The following is a 16,557-nucleotide window of genomic DNA, read 5'->3' on the forward strand; positions in this document are numbered from 1 at the left end:
CATTTGGGAGGCTGAGGCAGGAAGATCGTGAGTTCAAAGCCAGCCTCAGCAAAAGTGAGGCGCTAAGCAACTCAGTGAGACCCTGTCTCTAAACAAAGTACAAAATAGGGCTGGGGGATGGGGCTCAGTGGTTAAGTGTCCCTGGGTTCAATCCCCAGTAAAAAGAAAGGAAGGAAAGAGAGAGAGAGAGAGAGAGAGAGAGAGAGAGAGAGAGAGAGAGAGAGAGAGAGAGAGAGAGAGAGAGAGAGAGAAAGGAAAGAAAGAGAGAAAGAGAGAAAGAAAGAGAGAAAGAAAGAAAGAAAGAAAGAAAGAAAGAAAGAAAGAAAGAAAGAAAGAAAGAAAGAAGAAGGAAGGAAGGAAGGAAGGAAGGAAGGAAGGAAGGAAGGAAGAAAGAAAGAAAGAAAGAAAGAAAGAAAGAAAGAAAGAAAGAAAGAAAGAAAGAAAGAAAGAAAGAAAGAAAGAAAAACATGTTTGAGTGACATTGCCTTCAGGAAACCTGTGCTTAAAATGCTGGCAGCCCAGAGCCCCTTCCCCAGAAAAGAGCACTCATCCATATTCTGGAATGTCTTCTTGCCTCAGCCTCCCAAGTGGCTGGGATGACAGGTGGGTGCCACCACACTCTGCTGAAAATTTTCAAAATGAAAATCTAGGGGAAAGTTTAAAAAACAAAACAAAACACTGTTTGCAGCCCACCCGCAACAGGTGCCTTGCTGTTTTCACTGGTGACACCCAGATCCCCTCCTAGCCTGGCCACACTTGTGCTTTGTGTCTGGGGACGGCTGGACACCTCCACTGGGCTGTCACGCAGATACATCCCGCTTTTCTATGAGCAGAGCGGCGTGCTTGCTCCCCCTTACTATTTTAGGTCTGATTCCTCACTTCCCTTCAGAGCCAAAGCAGCACCCAGAGTCTCTTAGCTCCACGGGCATCTGTCCTGCTGCACCCCCCCAGCTCCAGCCCCCACAGTCTCTCACAAGGATGACCCTGCTGGCCTCCTGTCTAGTTTCTTTCTCTTTCTCCCATGTTGTCCCTTCTCCCATCTGTTCTCCACATGGCCATCAGAAGGATATTTTGCAAAGAAAAAAATATGACCATATCACTCCAAGTACTTCAGTGACTCCCCGGATACCTATAAAACAAAGTTCAATTTCATTTAAGGGTCTCCTAAGACCTGAAAGCCTCCTTGGACTCTGTCTCACTCCTTGTCACTCCAAGTATTTGCAGCTCTTCAAATACCTAGGGCTCACTCTTGCCCCAGGGCCTTTGCACGTGTTCCTGCTCCTCTGTCTAAACACCCTTTCCTGGTTATGCAGATTTCAGGCCTAGTCCATCTCCATGTAGAAGATATGGGCTGAGGATGTGGCTCAAGCGGTAGCGCGCTCGCCTGGCATGTGTGCGGCCTGGGGTTCGATCCTCAGCACCACATACAAACAAAGATGTTGTGTCTCCCGAAAACTAAAAAATAAATATTAAAATTTTCTTTCTCTCTTTAAAAAAAAATTAAAAAAAAAAAAGATACTACGGCCTCTTCCATCACAGTTGAGCTCCCTCTGTCCTGTGGATGGTGATTATGGGGCCTTTCTCCCCATTCCACACTAATCATCCCAGGAATGGGGACTGTGTCCACATGGCATCTGTGTCCAGAGTGCCCAGCCCTGGGCCTGGCACCACAGACAAAGGGAATGGTAGCTGGTTTCCTCGCTCCCGTGGGAGGAAGCCTGGGCTCCAGTTTTGGCTGTGCGGGGGCTTTTCTCTGCAGAGCTGGGCCTGTTTCTGTCTGAATGAAGGGTGAAGGTGGAGATCTTTCTAGGGGGAATGGCTCAGGCTCTGCAGTGTCCTCCTGTGGTCACTGGGTGTCACTGCAGAGCTACAGCTGTGCCAGGTCAACGTCTGAAAGATGTGCCAAGGGGACATTGGGAGGTGGAGTGTACACAGCAACCTGTTCTCACCTATTTCCAACAGAGCTGCCCCCCCATCCAGTTCCCAAAGCCTCATGCAACCCCCAGCCCAGCGGGCCCCTCCAGGCAGGCAGCAAGCAGGGGCAGAAGAGCAGATGGACAAGGGGAGGAAGGTGGACGAACAGGGAGCTGCTACCTCTTGGGTCCCACATGTGGTCCTGCCCTGGGGTAGGCCAGGCAGCCTGACCCCCTGCCAGGGCTCTCCCTGCAGCGACCGAGCACAGTTTCCCTCTGCCCCCACCTGGCTTGTGCCACCTCCCCTGGGTCGTGTTTCCAGAATGAGGGTCTCTGGGGGAGTGAGGGCCCTGGGGAGGCAGAGGACGGGGCTCACACGGACCTGTCCTGACCCCCAGCTCAGCTTATTACCACACTGAAACTAAAGAGTCCTGGAGGGAGGGTAGGAGGGCAGCTGGGGAGGCCAGCAAGCAACTGGGAGAGGTAGCAGGCTCCGGGAGTCGCGGGGAAACACGGAGGAGGCTCGTGCAGGGTCGGGGGGTCCCACGGCTGTATCCATCCCTGACCCCACAACCAGGAACCGAGAGGCAGGGCAGACACTGCAGCTGCCCACGTCCTCATTAGTGTCCGGGAGAAAGTAGGCTGTCCTGGCCAGACTGCATGGGGAGGGAGGTGCAACCCCATCCTCCAAAGGAGCCCCCCACGGTCTGTCTGGTAGAGGTGTCTGCCCCACCTGACCCACTTTCTATGTCAGCGATGGCCTCCAGGTCCCCGCATTGTGGGGCTTCAGGCATGGTATGTTCTAGGCTCCTGATCCTTCCCTCACAGGCCTCTGGGGGAGTCGATTTCTAGAGCCTGAAGTTCCCTTGTTGCAGTTATCCCTGATTACAGAGGTCCCAGGACCCCACATTAACTGTGCAGTTTCTGAGGGTGCTGTTTCTAGGTTCCCTTAGGCACTCTGTCGCCTGGGTGTCTGACTCTTTCCTTCCTTCCTTCTTTTCCCACGGTCTACCACTGAGCTGTCTCCCCATCCCTATTTATTTTATTTTTTTCTCCGCACATATTGATGGGATTATCCATTTTATTTGGAGACAGGGTCTTGCTAGGTTGTGGAGGCTGGCCTCAAAGTCATGATCCTCCAGCCTTGGCCTCCGGAGTTGCTGTGATGACAGGGTGTGCCACTGCACCCCGCTGTATGCCACAGCGTCCCGGCCTCCCTTCCTAACCTTCCAGTTTGTCTGTGTACAGAATGGCACCCAGGTCCTCTCATCTCACTTTTCAGGGTTCTCCTGTGCATGAGACCATTCCTCTTGGGCCCCCCACACATGTGATGATATCTAGGAGCCCGTGTTATTTATCGTCTTTTGGACACAGTGGGGTTGAGTCATGTCGAGTGTGTACACCTGGTCTCAAGGCCTCCCTCCCTTCCCAGGCTTCCTGGTCTTCCTAGGTAGAGGGCTTGTCTAGGTGTCCTGTCCCTCTCACCCAGGGCCTCCCAGCCCCTCCCAGCGTCTAGGCCTTCCTTCCCACCCATCATGGCGCTCCCCCGACCCTTTCTCTTTTTCCTTTTTGTAGGGCTGGGGATCCAACCCAAGGGCCTCACTCATGCCAGGCAAGTGCTCGACCACGGAGCTACGTCCCCAGTCCTGCTTCGTGACTCTCCTCTCCTGTCCCTCTGTCCCCCGTTCTGTTCTTCCTCATGGACACCGTCCTCAGGCTTCCCTTCCTTCCACAGAGAGGGGGGCAGAAGCCAAAGTCCTTACCGGGAGGGGACCCTGGTGGCAGGGGATGCAGTCTGGCCTGAGTCAACCCAAACTACCCAGCAGAACCCTGGCCTTGAAAGGTCACAGAGGGAAGGTGAGGCAGGGACAAAGACAGAGACACAGGACAGGGGTCTGCTGACAGGGCTAGTGCTGCTCAGCTGGGAGTGACAGGATCGGGGAGAAGGCTGGGCTGAGATGTGCCCAGGCTCCTGCCCGGGAGATGGGGCTGTAGTGGGGTTCTGGACGGGGCACCCCGACTCCCAGGGCCTAGTGATGAGAGAATTCTCCCATGAGCACCCGGGCAGGAGAAGGCAGAGTGTCGAGGCTGGACCAAAGCTTACCCAGTGGCTCTTCTCACCAGGATCTCCTTTGGGGCCAGGTTCTCCCTGCAAGGAGAGACAGAGACAGAAGTAAAGGAGGGGAGGAGAAAGAGTAGGGAGGGAGAGAGGGAGAAGAGATGGATGGAGGGGAGATAGGGGGAGAAAGACTTAGAGAAACAGACAGATGGGCGAGGGGGTAGCTCAGAGGTAGAGCGCCTGCCTAGAATGTGTGACGCCCCAGGTTTAACCCCCAGCACCGCAAAAAACAAAGAACCCCCTAGAGAGTAGCTTACGTTGGACGACCATTAGATAAAGTCAAACACAGAGGTGGCACGTGCCTCTAATCCCAGTAACTTGGGATTCTGAGGCAGGAGGATTCCAAGTGAGGCCAGCCTGAACAACTTAACAAAACCCTGTTTCAAAATAAAAATAAAAAGGATGAGGGGCTGGGCGTAATGGAGCATGGCTGTAATCCCAATCAGGAGACTGAGGCAGGAGGATCTCAAGTTCAAAGCCAGCCTCAGCAATTTAGGCCCTAAGCAACTTAGTGAGACCCTGTCTCAAAATAAGAAATAAAAAGGGCTGGGGATGTGGCTCAGTGGTTAAGCACCCCTGGGTTCAATCCCTGGTACAAAAAAAAAAAAAAAAAAAAAAAAGACCAGGGATGTTGCTCAGTGGTAAAACACCCCTGGGTTCAATACCACAAGAAAGAAAACAAAAGAAAAAAAAAACAACTGTTGAAGGCAATGGAAAGTGATAAAGAACAGCCGAAACAGGACATTCAACTCTTGGAAGAAGGAAATCACACGGGGTAAAATTCATGTATTCATTTTTTCCTCAGAAGGGATGGCCTGGCAAATAGAGTTCAAGCAGCAATCTGTGGTTTAATTTCCCCGAGGAGTTAGATGTCCAAGTTGAAGGCACCAGAGAAGGAGGGAACTGTGGAGAAACCCTGGAAAGGGAACAAAATCTGCATAAATGCTGTCCTCTAGCCCTTTGACGATCCACAGGGCAGAATTCCAAGGAGCCCAGGAGAGAGTCAGCAGGTTGGTGGAACTCAGCGTGGATTTCAACAATTCCCCACCACGTAGGAGACAGAGTTCCGAATGCCTAAGGCTTTCTAATGAAAGTCCAGAGAGGCCATGCTTCAGGAATAAAGACTATATCCCAAGATCTGGGATTTTTTTTTTTCCTAGGGCCAAGGACAAAACCAAAATGGGCTTTCCTCAATAAAGCCTAAAACTAGGTCTCCCAAGGAGCAAGATGATCCATTAGTAATTTAATTGTGCTAAAACAAAACACTGTTTGACATATGATCATAGAACACAGAGCGTCCTCAATACATTATCTTCATTGTCTAGTATGCAATAAAAAAGTTACAAGGTGTGAAAAACAGGAAAATGTCACCCAAATTCAAGAGAAAAAACAGTCAACAGAAACAGACCAAGCTGGGCATGGTGGCCCACACCTATAGTCTCTGCCAGTTGGGAGGCTGAAGCTGGAGGATCCCAAGTTCAAAGGCAGCCTGAGAAACTCAGCAAGAACCCATCTCAAAAATAAAACAAAAAGGCCTGGGGCTTGGCTGAGTGGTACAGCATTTGCCTAGCATATGTGAGGCCCTGGGTCAATTCCCAGTGCCACACATGCACACCAAAGAAACAAATCACAGCCACCAACGTGTTGTATAATTAGCAGACAAGGGTTTAAAATACCTATGACAGATAGGGTAAAGAATTTATTGGAATCAATATAATAATAGCTTACGCAATGGAGAATTTTGGGATAGATGTGTAAATTACCAAAAAAAAATTCAAATGGAAATTCTGGAAATAAAAATTCACTAGATGGGATTAACAGAAGACTGTACACAACAGAAGACATGATCAATTTGAAGACAAACGGAACAATTCAAACTGAAGCATGAACTGAAAAAGGGTTTTTAAAAAACTGGGCTGCCATAAAGAAGAATGAAGTTATGGCATTTGCTGATAAATGGATGGAACTGGACACTGTCGTGCTAAGTGAAATAAGCCAGTCCCCCAAAACCAAAGGCTGGATGTTCTCTCTGATATGTGGGTGCTAACACACAATAAGGGGGTGGGGAGAATAGAAGTTCATCGTATTAAACAAAGGAGAATGAAGGAGGCGGGGAATGGGGTAGGAAAGACCGTGGAATGAACCGGACAGGACTTTCCTGTGTCCACATATGAATACAGGACCAGTGTGACTCCACATCCTGTTCGACCACAAGAATGGGGTCCTATTAGAGTGTTATAGTCTGTGTATGTATAATATGTCAAAATGCATCCCACTGTCATATATGTCTAAGAACAATAAATAAATAAAAAAAAAAAGAAAAGAAAAGAAACCCAGGGTGTGGTGGCACAGGTCTGTAATCTCAGCGACCCCGGAAGCTGAGGCCAGTGGATTGCAAATTCAAGGCCAGCCTGGACAACTCAGTGAGGACTTCTCTCCAAACAAAACAAAGGGCTGGGGGAGTAGCTTAGTGGTGGAGCGCTGGCCTAGCAGGTAAGAAGCAGGGTTCTATCCTCAGTGAGAACTTCACCAAGAACTTCAAAAACAGTTGAATCCCCTAATAGTCTCCACTATTATACCTGAAGACTTTAACACGGCTTATCAGAAATGGATCGATCCCAGCTGGCAGAAAATCAGCGAAGACATAGCTAACCTCAGTAGCACCGTAATCAATGGTGTATGATTGAAATTTAGAGACTACTTCATCCAATGGCAGCAAAGGACACATTCTTCTCAAGCTTAAGAAGAACATTCACCAGATAGATGACAAAGGGCCGTAAAATACACCTCAACAAATTTTAAAAGAATAGAAATCATACAATGGATCATCTCAGACCACAATGGAATTCAGTTAGAAATCCACTACAGAAGGATAACTGGAAACTTCTAAAATACTAGGAGATTGAGTAACATACTTTAGCACATAGGTCAAAGAAGGGATCTCAAGAGAAATGTAAACATGTTTTGAATTAAATGAAAATTATTCATGCATGCTAAGCATGTGCTGTACCACTGAGCTACACCCTCAAACCCCAAATCATTTTATGAGGCCAGGATTACTCTAATATCATCCTCAAAGACATTACAAGAAACTGCAAACTGATATCTTTCATAAACATAGACACAAAAGTCTTCAATAAAATATTAGCAAATCAAGTCCAACAACATATAAAACTAAGTATACACCATCAGTGAATGAAATTTTTTTTTAAAGAGAGAGTGAGAGAGGAGAGAGAGAGAGAGAGAGAGAGAGAGAGAGAGAGAGAGAGAGAGAGAATTTTTAATATTTATTTTTTAGTTCTCGGCGGACACAACATCTTTGTTGGTATGTGGTGCTGAGGATCAAACCCGGGCCACACGCATGCCAGGCGAGCACGCTACCGCTTGAGCCACATCCCCAGCCCAGTGAATGAAATTTATCTCATTATGCAAGATTAGATCAGCATTCAAAAATCAATTAATGCTTGTGGCTCAGTGGTATAGTGCTCGCCTCACATGTGTGAGGCCCTGGGTTTGATTTTCAGCACCACATAAAAATAAAGATTAAAAAAAATCAATTAATGCGTCAGGTGTGTTGGCACGCCTGTAATCCCAGAGGCTTGCGAGGCTGAGGCAGGATGATTGACAGTTCAAAGCCAGCCTCAGCAACTTAGTGAGGCCCTGAGCAGATTAATGAGACCATGTCTCAAAATAAAAGGGCTGGTGATGTAGCTCAGTGGTAATGTGCCCCTGGGATTAATCCTCAGTATGTGTGTCTATCCCAGCAAGGTAATCTGTAATATCAATGAACTTATTTTAAAGCTTTTACAGAGAAGCAAAGGACCCAGAATAGCCAACTCAGTATTTTTTTTGGGGGGGGGTACTGAGTACTGGCCATTTTACTCAGTCCTTTTTATTTTTCATTTTGAGATAGACTCTTCCTAAATTGCTGAGGGTCTTAGTAAGTGTTGAGGCTGGCCTCAAACTTGGGATCCTCCTTCCTCAGCCTCCTGAAGAGCTGGGATTATAGGCATGTGCCACCACGACCAGTGTGAACTCAGTATTACGAGAGAAGAATAAAGTTGTAGGATTAATGCTGCCTGACTTCTTATAAAGCGGCACTAATCAAGACAGCAATTTGCTGGTCAAAGAACAGAAAACTAGATCAGTGGGGCAGACTAGATGCCCTAGAAAGAGATTCACATAAATATAGTGAACCTATATTCAACTAAGGAGCAAGGGTAACAAGGGAGCAAAGACAGACTTTTCCAGAACTAGTGCTAGAACACTTGGCCACCCACATGCAAAACAAATAAATAATTACAATGAACCCTGCAGCTCTCGAGGCTGAGGCAGAAGGATCCCCTGAGCCCAGGAGTAGAACCCAGCTGAGAAACATGAAACCTTACACCCTCACAAAAATAAACTCAAAATTGGCAGCAGACCCAACTATCAATACAGGACTACAAAACTCCTAGAAGATAACATGGAAGGACACCTAGATGATCTTTCATATGCCATAATGTTTAGACATGATACCAAAGGCACGATCCATGAAAAGACATAATTGATAAATGGATGAAACTAACAACTGCTCTATACAAAACATTGTTAAGAGGATGGGAAGACCAGCCAAAAGCTAGGAGAAGAGGTTTGCAAAAGACATCCTGAACTAAGAACTTAAAACTCAACAATATGAAAAAAATCCAATCAAAAAATGGACAAAAGACTTGAACAGACACCTTTAAACAAGATATACAGACAACAAATAGGGTATAAGAGGGTGTTCAACATCACACATCATTAGGGAACTGAAATTGAAACAACGAGATAAAACAAAAACAACCCCCTAATAATTTGCCAATACACACGAACTGGAATAGCCACAATACAGAATAGGACCAACACCAAACCCTGGCCAGGGAACGGAGCAACCTCAACTCTCATTCATTGCTGGTGGGAATGCAAAATGATTTAGTCATTTTGGAAGACAATTTGACAGTATCCTATCTGGGGGATAGGAGTGTGCTTCAATAATAGAGTGCATGCCTAGTATGCTTAAGGCTTGTGGCTTGTCCCACAGCACCACTAAAGAAAAATACAAATAAAATAGTCTCTATGTTATCTTAATTTTTTTGCAAGCTATTTTAGCTGGGTATAAAATTATATGTTGGCAGTTTTTTCCACTTTAACATTTTAAAGATGTTGTTCCATGGTTCTGACTTATATTAAAAGTTTCTCTTGAGAAACTGGCTGTCATTGTTACTCTATACATAATGTGTCTTTTTATATACATAATGTGGCTTTTAAGATTTTTCTCTTTAGCCAGGCATGGTGGTGCATGCCTAAAATCCCAGAGGCTTGGGAGGCTGAGGCAGGAGGATCGCGAGTTCAAAGCCAGCCTCAGAAATTTATCCCCTCTTAAGCTGGGTGCAGTTGTTTGTGCCTAAAGCCTTGGCTGTGCATGAGGCTAAGGCAGGAGGATCTCTTAAGCCCAGGAGTCTGAGGTCAGCCTAAGCAACACAGCAAGACCTTTTATCTGTTTCTCTCTCTCTCTCTCTCTCTCTCTCTCTCTCTCTCTCTCTCTCTCTCTCTCCTCTCTCTGATGGAACTGAGGATTGAACCCAGGGGTGCTCTACCACTGAGCTACATCCCAGTCTTTTTAATTTTATTTATTTTTTAATTTTTAAAAAGATATTATTTTTAGTGATGAACAACATCTCTATTTATTTATTTATTTTGAAATGGTGCTGAGGATCAAACCCATTGCCTCACATGTGCAAGGCAAGCACTCCACCATTGAGCCATAACCCCAGCCCTTTAATTTTATTTTGAGATAGGATCTTGCTAAGTTGCTCAAGCTGACCTTGCTAAGTTGCTTCAGCCTCCCAAGTTGCTGGGATTATAGGCATGTGTCAGTGCACACAACTAAGATCCTTTCTCTGAAAAAAGAAAAAGAGGGAGTGTGGGAGGGAGAAAGAGAGAAAAGGAAGAAAGAAAAACCTAAACACAACTTTAACATATGATCCAGCAATCATGCTCATCGGTATTTACACCAAATGAACTGAAAATTTATGACCACATAAAAACTTGCCTCTGGTTTTTTTGTTTGTTTGTTTATTGGTTGGTACCAGGGATTAAACTCAGGGGCACTCAAACACTGAGCCACATCCACAGCCCTATTTTGTATTTAAAAAAATTTTTTTTGTAGTTGTAGATGCACAGAATGCCTTTATTCTGTTTGTTAATTTTTATGTGGTGCTGAGGATCGAACCCAGTGCCTCACACATGCTAGGCAAGTGCTTTGCCACTGAGCCACAGCCTCAACCCCCTATTTTGTATTTTATTTAGAGACAGGGTCTCACTGAGTTGCTTAACACCTTGATAAATTGCTGAGGCTGGCTTTGAACTCGTGATCCTCCTACCTCAGCCTCCCAAGCCTCTGGGACTATAGGCGTGCACCACCATGCCTGGCTAAAGAGAAAAATCTTAAAAGCCACATTATATATAAAAGACACATTATGTTTAGCGTAACAATGACAGCCAATTTCTCAAGAGAAACTTATGTAAGTCAGAACCATGGAACAACATCTTTAAAATGTTAAAGTGGGAAAAAAACTGCCAACATATAATTTTATACCCAGCTAAAATATCTTGCAAAAAATTAAGATAACATAGAGAATATTTTATTTGTATTTTTACTTTTGTGGTGCTGTGGGACACACCACAAGCCTTAAGCATACTAGGCATGCACTCTATCATTGAAGCACACTCCTAACCCCAGAGACAGTTTTAGATAAATTGTCATCAGAGGACCAACAATACCAGAAAAGCTAAAGGAAGTGGCTGGGGTCGTGGCTCAGCGGTAGAGTTCTTGCCTAGCACGTGTGAGGCACTAGGTTCGATCCTTAGCACCACATAAAAATAAACAAATAAAGGTATGTCCATCTACAACTAAAAAATATTAAAAAAAAAAGCTAAAGGAATTTCTTTAGGCTGGAGGAAAAAGATACTAGATAGAAATTTGGATCCACTGTAAGATACAGAGTACTACAAATGGTAAGTGCATCAGTAAATATAAATGTACTACTCATGGGGGAACCAATCCCCTGGTAACTGGGGATTGGGTTCCCTGTGGATCCCCAAATGCACAAATTCTCAAGTGCCTCATAAAACAATACAATATTTGCATAGATCCTACATATATCCTCCTATGTGTACAGATTATTTAAATCATCTCTAGATTACCTCTAATACATAATACAATGAAAATGCTATATAAATAGCCATTATACTGTAATGTTAGGAAATAATGTCAAGAAAAAATGTTCAATACAGATGCAATTTTCCCCAAAATATTTTTACTCCATAATTCTTTGAATCTGGGGACATGAAATCTATAGATATGGAAGGCTGATAGGGTTTTTTTTCTCTTTTTTCCTGTACAGGGGATAAGACCTAGGGACTCTCACTACTGAGTTACACCCCCAGGAGTGAGTTTGTTTGGTTGGTACTGGGGATTGAACCCAGGGGTGCTTTACCACTGAGCTACATCCCCAGTCCTTTCTATTTGTCATTTTGAGACAGGGTCTCACTAAGTTACTGAGGGTCTTGGAAAGTTACCCAGGCTGGCCTTGAACTTTCAATCCTTCCCTGAGTTTCTGGGATTATAGGCATGTACCACCACTACCAGTAGGCTAGGACTATACCTTGTCTTCTTAACTTCTTTAAAAGTTGATGATTTATTTACTTATTTATTTGGGGGTATTTGAGACTGAACCCAGGACCTTGCACATGCTAGGCAAGTGCTCTACCACTGAGCTAGATTCCCAGTCTTTCTTATTTTATTTTGAGAAAGGATCTCACTAAGTTACCCAGACTGGCCTCAAACTTGCAGTCCTCCTGCCTCAGTCTCTTGAGTGGCTGGGAATACAGGTGTGTGCCATCACACCCAGCTCTCAACTGGCTACTTAAAACAATATACTAATGTTGGGCTCGAGGTGCAACTCAGTGGTAGAGCACTTGCCGAGCATGTGCAAGGTCCGGGGTCTGATCCTCAGCATTGCCAAGAAAAAAAATAACGTATCAGGGTTTATAACAAAAGTAGAAGTACAATACAGAGCATCAATAGCACAAAGGAAAACAGGAGGTGAAAACAGAATTATCTATCTTTAACATGCCTACTTACACATGAAGTGCAACGGTATGAATTCAAGTAAATTGTGACATGACAAGGGCACATATAATGACACATATTGTTATTCTTAAAGCAATTGTGAAAATAGTCACATAAACAGTCATTGTTAAAAAGTTATTAGTGGGCTGGGTTGTGGCTCAGTGGCAGAGCACTTGCCTCCCACACATGAAGTCTGGGTTTGATCCTCAGCACCACATTAAGTAAGTAAGTAAACAAATAAATAAATAAAGATATTGTGTCCATCTACAACTAAAAAAAAAAAAATAAGTTATTAGTGGGCTGGGCTGAAGCTCAACCGCAGAGCACTTGCCTAACATGTGTGAGGTACTGGGTTCAATCCTCAGTACCACACACACACACACAAAAAAAAAAAAAAAAAAAAAAAAAAAACAAATAAAATCAAGGTATGGTGTCCATCTATAACTAATAAAAATATTTTAGTGAAGGTAAAATGAAATCTTTAAACGTACTCAGTCCAGAAGAAAGAAATAATAGAAAGGGGAAGAGAAACAAAGAACAAATGGGATAAATAGGGCAAAAACTTAAACAGAATCCTATCAATAATTATGCATATTATTAAATAGAAATGAATGAAAAGTCCTACTTTTGAAAAAAGCAAGACTCAAGATACATGCTGTTTATAAGAGAAGCACTTTAAATACAAAGGCATGGACTGCACTGATGCATTCAGTGGCGCACACCTGTCATCCCAGTGGCTTGGGAGGCTGAGGCAGGAGGATCTTGAGTTCAAAGTCAGATTCAGCAACTTATCGAGGCCCTAAGCAATTCGTGAGACCCTGTCTCTAAATAAAAAAGAAAAAGACTGGGGATCTGGCTCAGTGGTCAAGTGCTCCTAGGCTAGATCAAAAAAGATGCACCACGTAAACACCAAGCATTAGAACGCTGACGTAGCTACTTAATAGTAGGCAAAGTAGAATTCAAGACAAGAAGTATTATCAGAGATAAAGATATTACTTCCATAAAGATAAAAAGGCCAAGGAAACACTGAAATCCAAAACATGTAGGTGCCTAATAACAAAGATTCAAAATACAAAGAGCAGAAATTGAATGAATTACAGGGAGAAAAGGACAAATGTATAATCAGAGTTTGGACAGACTGGAAGTACAAAAAGAGTCAAAAAGATGTGCAGGGAAAGAGAACAAGAAAGAGTCCTGAACAGCCAGAGTGAAGTCTGAAGCCTGATTCTACAAGGATGACAGGTCCCAGAGTCGGGGAGCGACCCAGAGAATGGAGCTGCCTGGTCCAGACAGGAAGGTCAGAGGCCGTGGCTGCAAGGGCTGGGCCCAGAGCAGGGGTGCGGCCTACGGGATCCTGGGGGGTGCTTATAGGGCAGATATTGTCATTTACCTGCTGCCCCGTGAAGCCTTGGGGGCCAGGCTCCCCACGTAGTCCCTGTAGAGGAGGAAGAGAGACTGAAGTTAGCTGTCAGGGGCTCTGACCTAGGGCCCTTGGACCCCCAGAATCCCCACCTGAGGCCATGTGGGTACTCACTCTCTCGCCCTTCTCTCCTGGATTGCCAGGGACTCCTTTGGGTCCAGTGGGGCCTTGAGGTCCCTGAGCAATAAGACAGGGCCTCAGTTTTGTGGGGGGTAGGAGGGAATGGGCAGGGGCTTGGGAGCAGAGGGATCAGGGAGGGAAACCCCAGCCCAGCCTGGGCCTCACCCTACACCCAAAACAATGGGCAGTTAATAGAGCTCAGTGTTAAAAAAATCTGGCCCCGGAGTCCGTCAGTCCCCACGCCACCTGCAGATGTTGCCATATGCTGGCCACAGCCCTAGGACAAGGATCTCCACTTTTCTCAGCCTTAGGTGACAACCATCCTTGCTTTTTATTGCCTTAGAAAATTTATGAAAAGTAGCTTGTGCATCAAATGCTTGGTAAGTGCTTGTTGAAAGAATGAATTACAGGAAGGACAAACAGATGGATGGATGGATGGGTGGGAACATGGGTGGGGACACTCGGAGAAGGACTCACCATGTGTCCAGGACTCCCGGGGACACCTGTGGGACCAGGAGGTCCAGGGGGACCTGGAATCAGACAGGATGTCATCAGGAACAGAACAGAGTACAATGCCATCAACTTCCCCCTGGTAGCCACAGCCCCAGTCCCACTGCCATTTACAATCCCATCCCGTATGCCAGGCCTGGACGCAACTTACCCATGGGCCCTGGAAGACCAGGGGGACCTGGGGGTCCCTGGGGCCAGTGGCTGCTAGTCTCAGTGAAGGTGTTGGAATGTAATGGGTCCCCTGAGAGAGGAGAGATGATGAATGAGCAGAGCTGTGTCACCCTGCCACCTCTGCCAAGTCAGCTCTGATGGACCAATGGGGCACCGGCAGCACAGACGTGCCAATGGGCACCTGCTCCCAGGGTGAGAAGTAAGGAGTGTGGGCCACGAAGGACCAGAGGCAGGGAGCCCTGGGTCTGACCTACTGCATTCCAGCTGGTAACGTCCAGAAAGACTCTTGGCTTTGCTGAGCCCGGACTGTTACTTGTCAAACGGGACTCATCCTAAAAGATCCTGTTTATTGACAACCTACTATGTCCCTGGCTTCTGTGCACAGGTATCCTAAGAGTTCTGGGAGGTTGCCACAGGGAAGCTGAGAGGTAGAATAGGTAGTGAGTGAGTACCAGATGACTAACGGGGAGAATGAATGAATGAACGGGGCCCAGCCACACCTCTGGACCATGACAGAGATGGGGATGGGCCTGGCTCTCCGTGCTCTGACCCTGGAAGCACAGGTGTGGGTCGGGGTGGGCTCCAGAGGAGGCGGCCAGGGATCCACATCAGGACCCAGCCTGGAGGGGAAGCTGGGGCCTCTCCCAGCACAGGGCCAGCACCGTGGCCTTGGGAGTCTCAGAGCTCTCTTCCTGCTGTTGGCCTTGGACTTCTTGGTGCTCTGGAGGGCTGGACTCCGGCCAGCTCCAAGGCTCAGGAAGGGCCTGCTGCCTGTGGCCCTGCACCTAGATCTGAAGTCATTCCCCCCATGTCCCAGCTGTGTGTTCAAAGCAGGTGACCTCCTTTCTCTGGCCCTCAGTGTCCCTCCTCTGTGACCAGATGGGGACCACTGGGGACCTGCAGACAACCTGGCACAGGCAAGGTGTAAGTAGTGGGCACCACGGCAATAGTCATCAGCCTCGTCACCCCCGCGTCAACCTGCCCAGACCCCGGGGGACTCACCGTGCTGGGAGATCCTGGCCTGGGATGGCCCAACAGGGGCTGGGGGTCCCGGGGGACCAGGGGGCCCTGGTGGTCCTGGAGGTCCCCTCTCTCCAGGGGTTCCCACAGCTCCAGCCCGGCCAGGGCTCCCTGGGGGGCCCTGGGGACCTGCAATGAGATGGCAGGGGTTGGTAGGTGGACAGCAGGCAGGGGGTGTGGCCTCAAGAGTGGCAGGTTGGCAGCCCGGGCAGCTGGCACAGCAGGGCTTGGAGCCCGAGGTCTGCCCTCCCTGGCTCTCTGTTAGGGGCATGGACATAGCACTTGCATCCCCTCCAGAATGACCTGGGTTTCCTCATCAGGGCTCCCAGGTCCCCAGGTTTCCCTAGGGACCCTGGTCACGGGGTGGGGACTAGTATTTCTCCTCTGTCTGGCCCCTTCTCCCACTGGTCTGGGGGCTCCCGGAGGGCAGGGACTGGGTAACCTCACCCGATGCCCAGCTCAGACCCTGGCGAGTGCAAGTACCAAAGATCAGCAGAGTAGCCAAGACTGGGCTTCAGAGGGCCAGGCGTGAGCCTCACTGTCCCTGGAGGGCTGGCGGGTGGACAGCCAATGGGTAGAAGGGACCAGGCCACCCTGGCTGAGTCAGAGCCAGCAAGAAGGCCCAGCCTGGGTCCACCCAGCCCGAGGGATGGTCTAGAACGCGGGGGACTTTGGTGGCATGGTGGGTGCTTACCTGGTGGGCCTCTCATCCCTGTGGGGCCCTGGCTGCCAGCATCTCCTTTGGGACCGGTAGGCCCAGGCAGCCCCCGAGGACCCCCTAGGTCTGGGGAGTAAAGAACATTAGGTTGGCAGCTCTACTTGCTCTTGGCCCTCACTGTGGCCCTGAGCCCCGGGCAGCACCTACCATGTTGAGGGAGCGGCAGGGCCCTCATGCTCTCTCTGGTTCCAGGTAGCCCTGGTGTGAGAGGGGAAGGCAGGGGTCAGTGGCCCTGCTGGGTGGGGGACAAGGAGAGTCATCCAGGGTCCCCGTCACCATCTCCATCCAGGCAGGATCTGCTGGGGGGCTCTCAGCTTCCTAGGACTCCAGAGCTTCAGAGCCCCTGAGACCACCCCCAGGGTCTAGAGGGCTAAGGTCCACCACAGGTCACGTAGGGCACAGCAAGGGTGC

The 16,557-nt window shown here is 47.6% G+C and overlaps 1 protein-coding gene across 2 annotated transcripts in view; it reads right to left on the bottom strand.

The window, feature by feature from the left end:
* Emid1 (EMI domain containing 1) overlaps positions 1-16,557 on the bottom strand; it is a 41,079-nt gene that overhangs the window by 5,803 nt on the left and 18,719 nt on the right. For both annotated transcript variants that reach the window (XM_077796810.1, XM_026413354.2), the window contains exons 7-14: positions 16,294-16,344; positions 16,123-16,212; positions 15,411-15,557; positions 14,389-14,478; positions 14,205-14,257; positions 13,722-13,784; positions 13,578-13,622; positions 4,018-4,062 (exon numbers count right to left, since the gene is read on the bottom strand). In XM_077796810.1, the coding sequence (XP_077652936.1) occupies positions 4,018-4,062; positions 13,578-13,622; positions 13,722-13,784; positions 14,205-14,257; positions 14,389-14,478; positions 15,411-15,557; positions 16,123-16,212; positions 16,294-16,344 (584 nt within the window). The remainder of the gene's footprint in view (positions 1-4,017; positions 4,063-13,577; positions 13,623-13,721; positions 13,785-14,204; positions 14,258-14,388; positions 14,479-15,410; positions 15,558-16,122; positions 16,213-16,293; positions 16,345-16,557) is intronic.

Source organism: Urocitellus parryii, chromosome 3, assembly GCF_045843805.1.
Source record: "Urocitellus parryii isolate mUroPar1 chromosome 3, mUroPar1.hap1, whole genome shotgun sequence".
NCBI classification, from domain to species: Eukaryota; Metazoa; Chordata; class Mammalia; order Rodentia; family Sciuridae; genus Urocitellus; species Urocitellus parryii.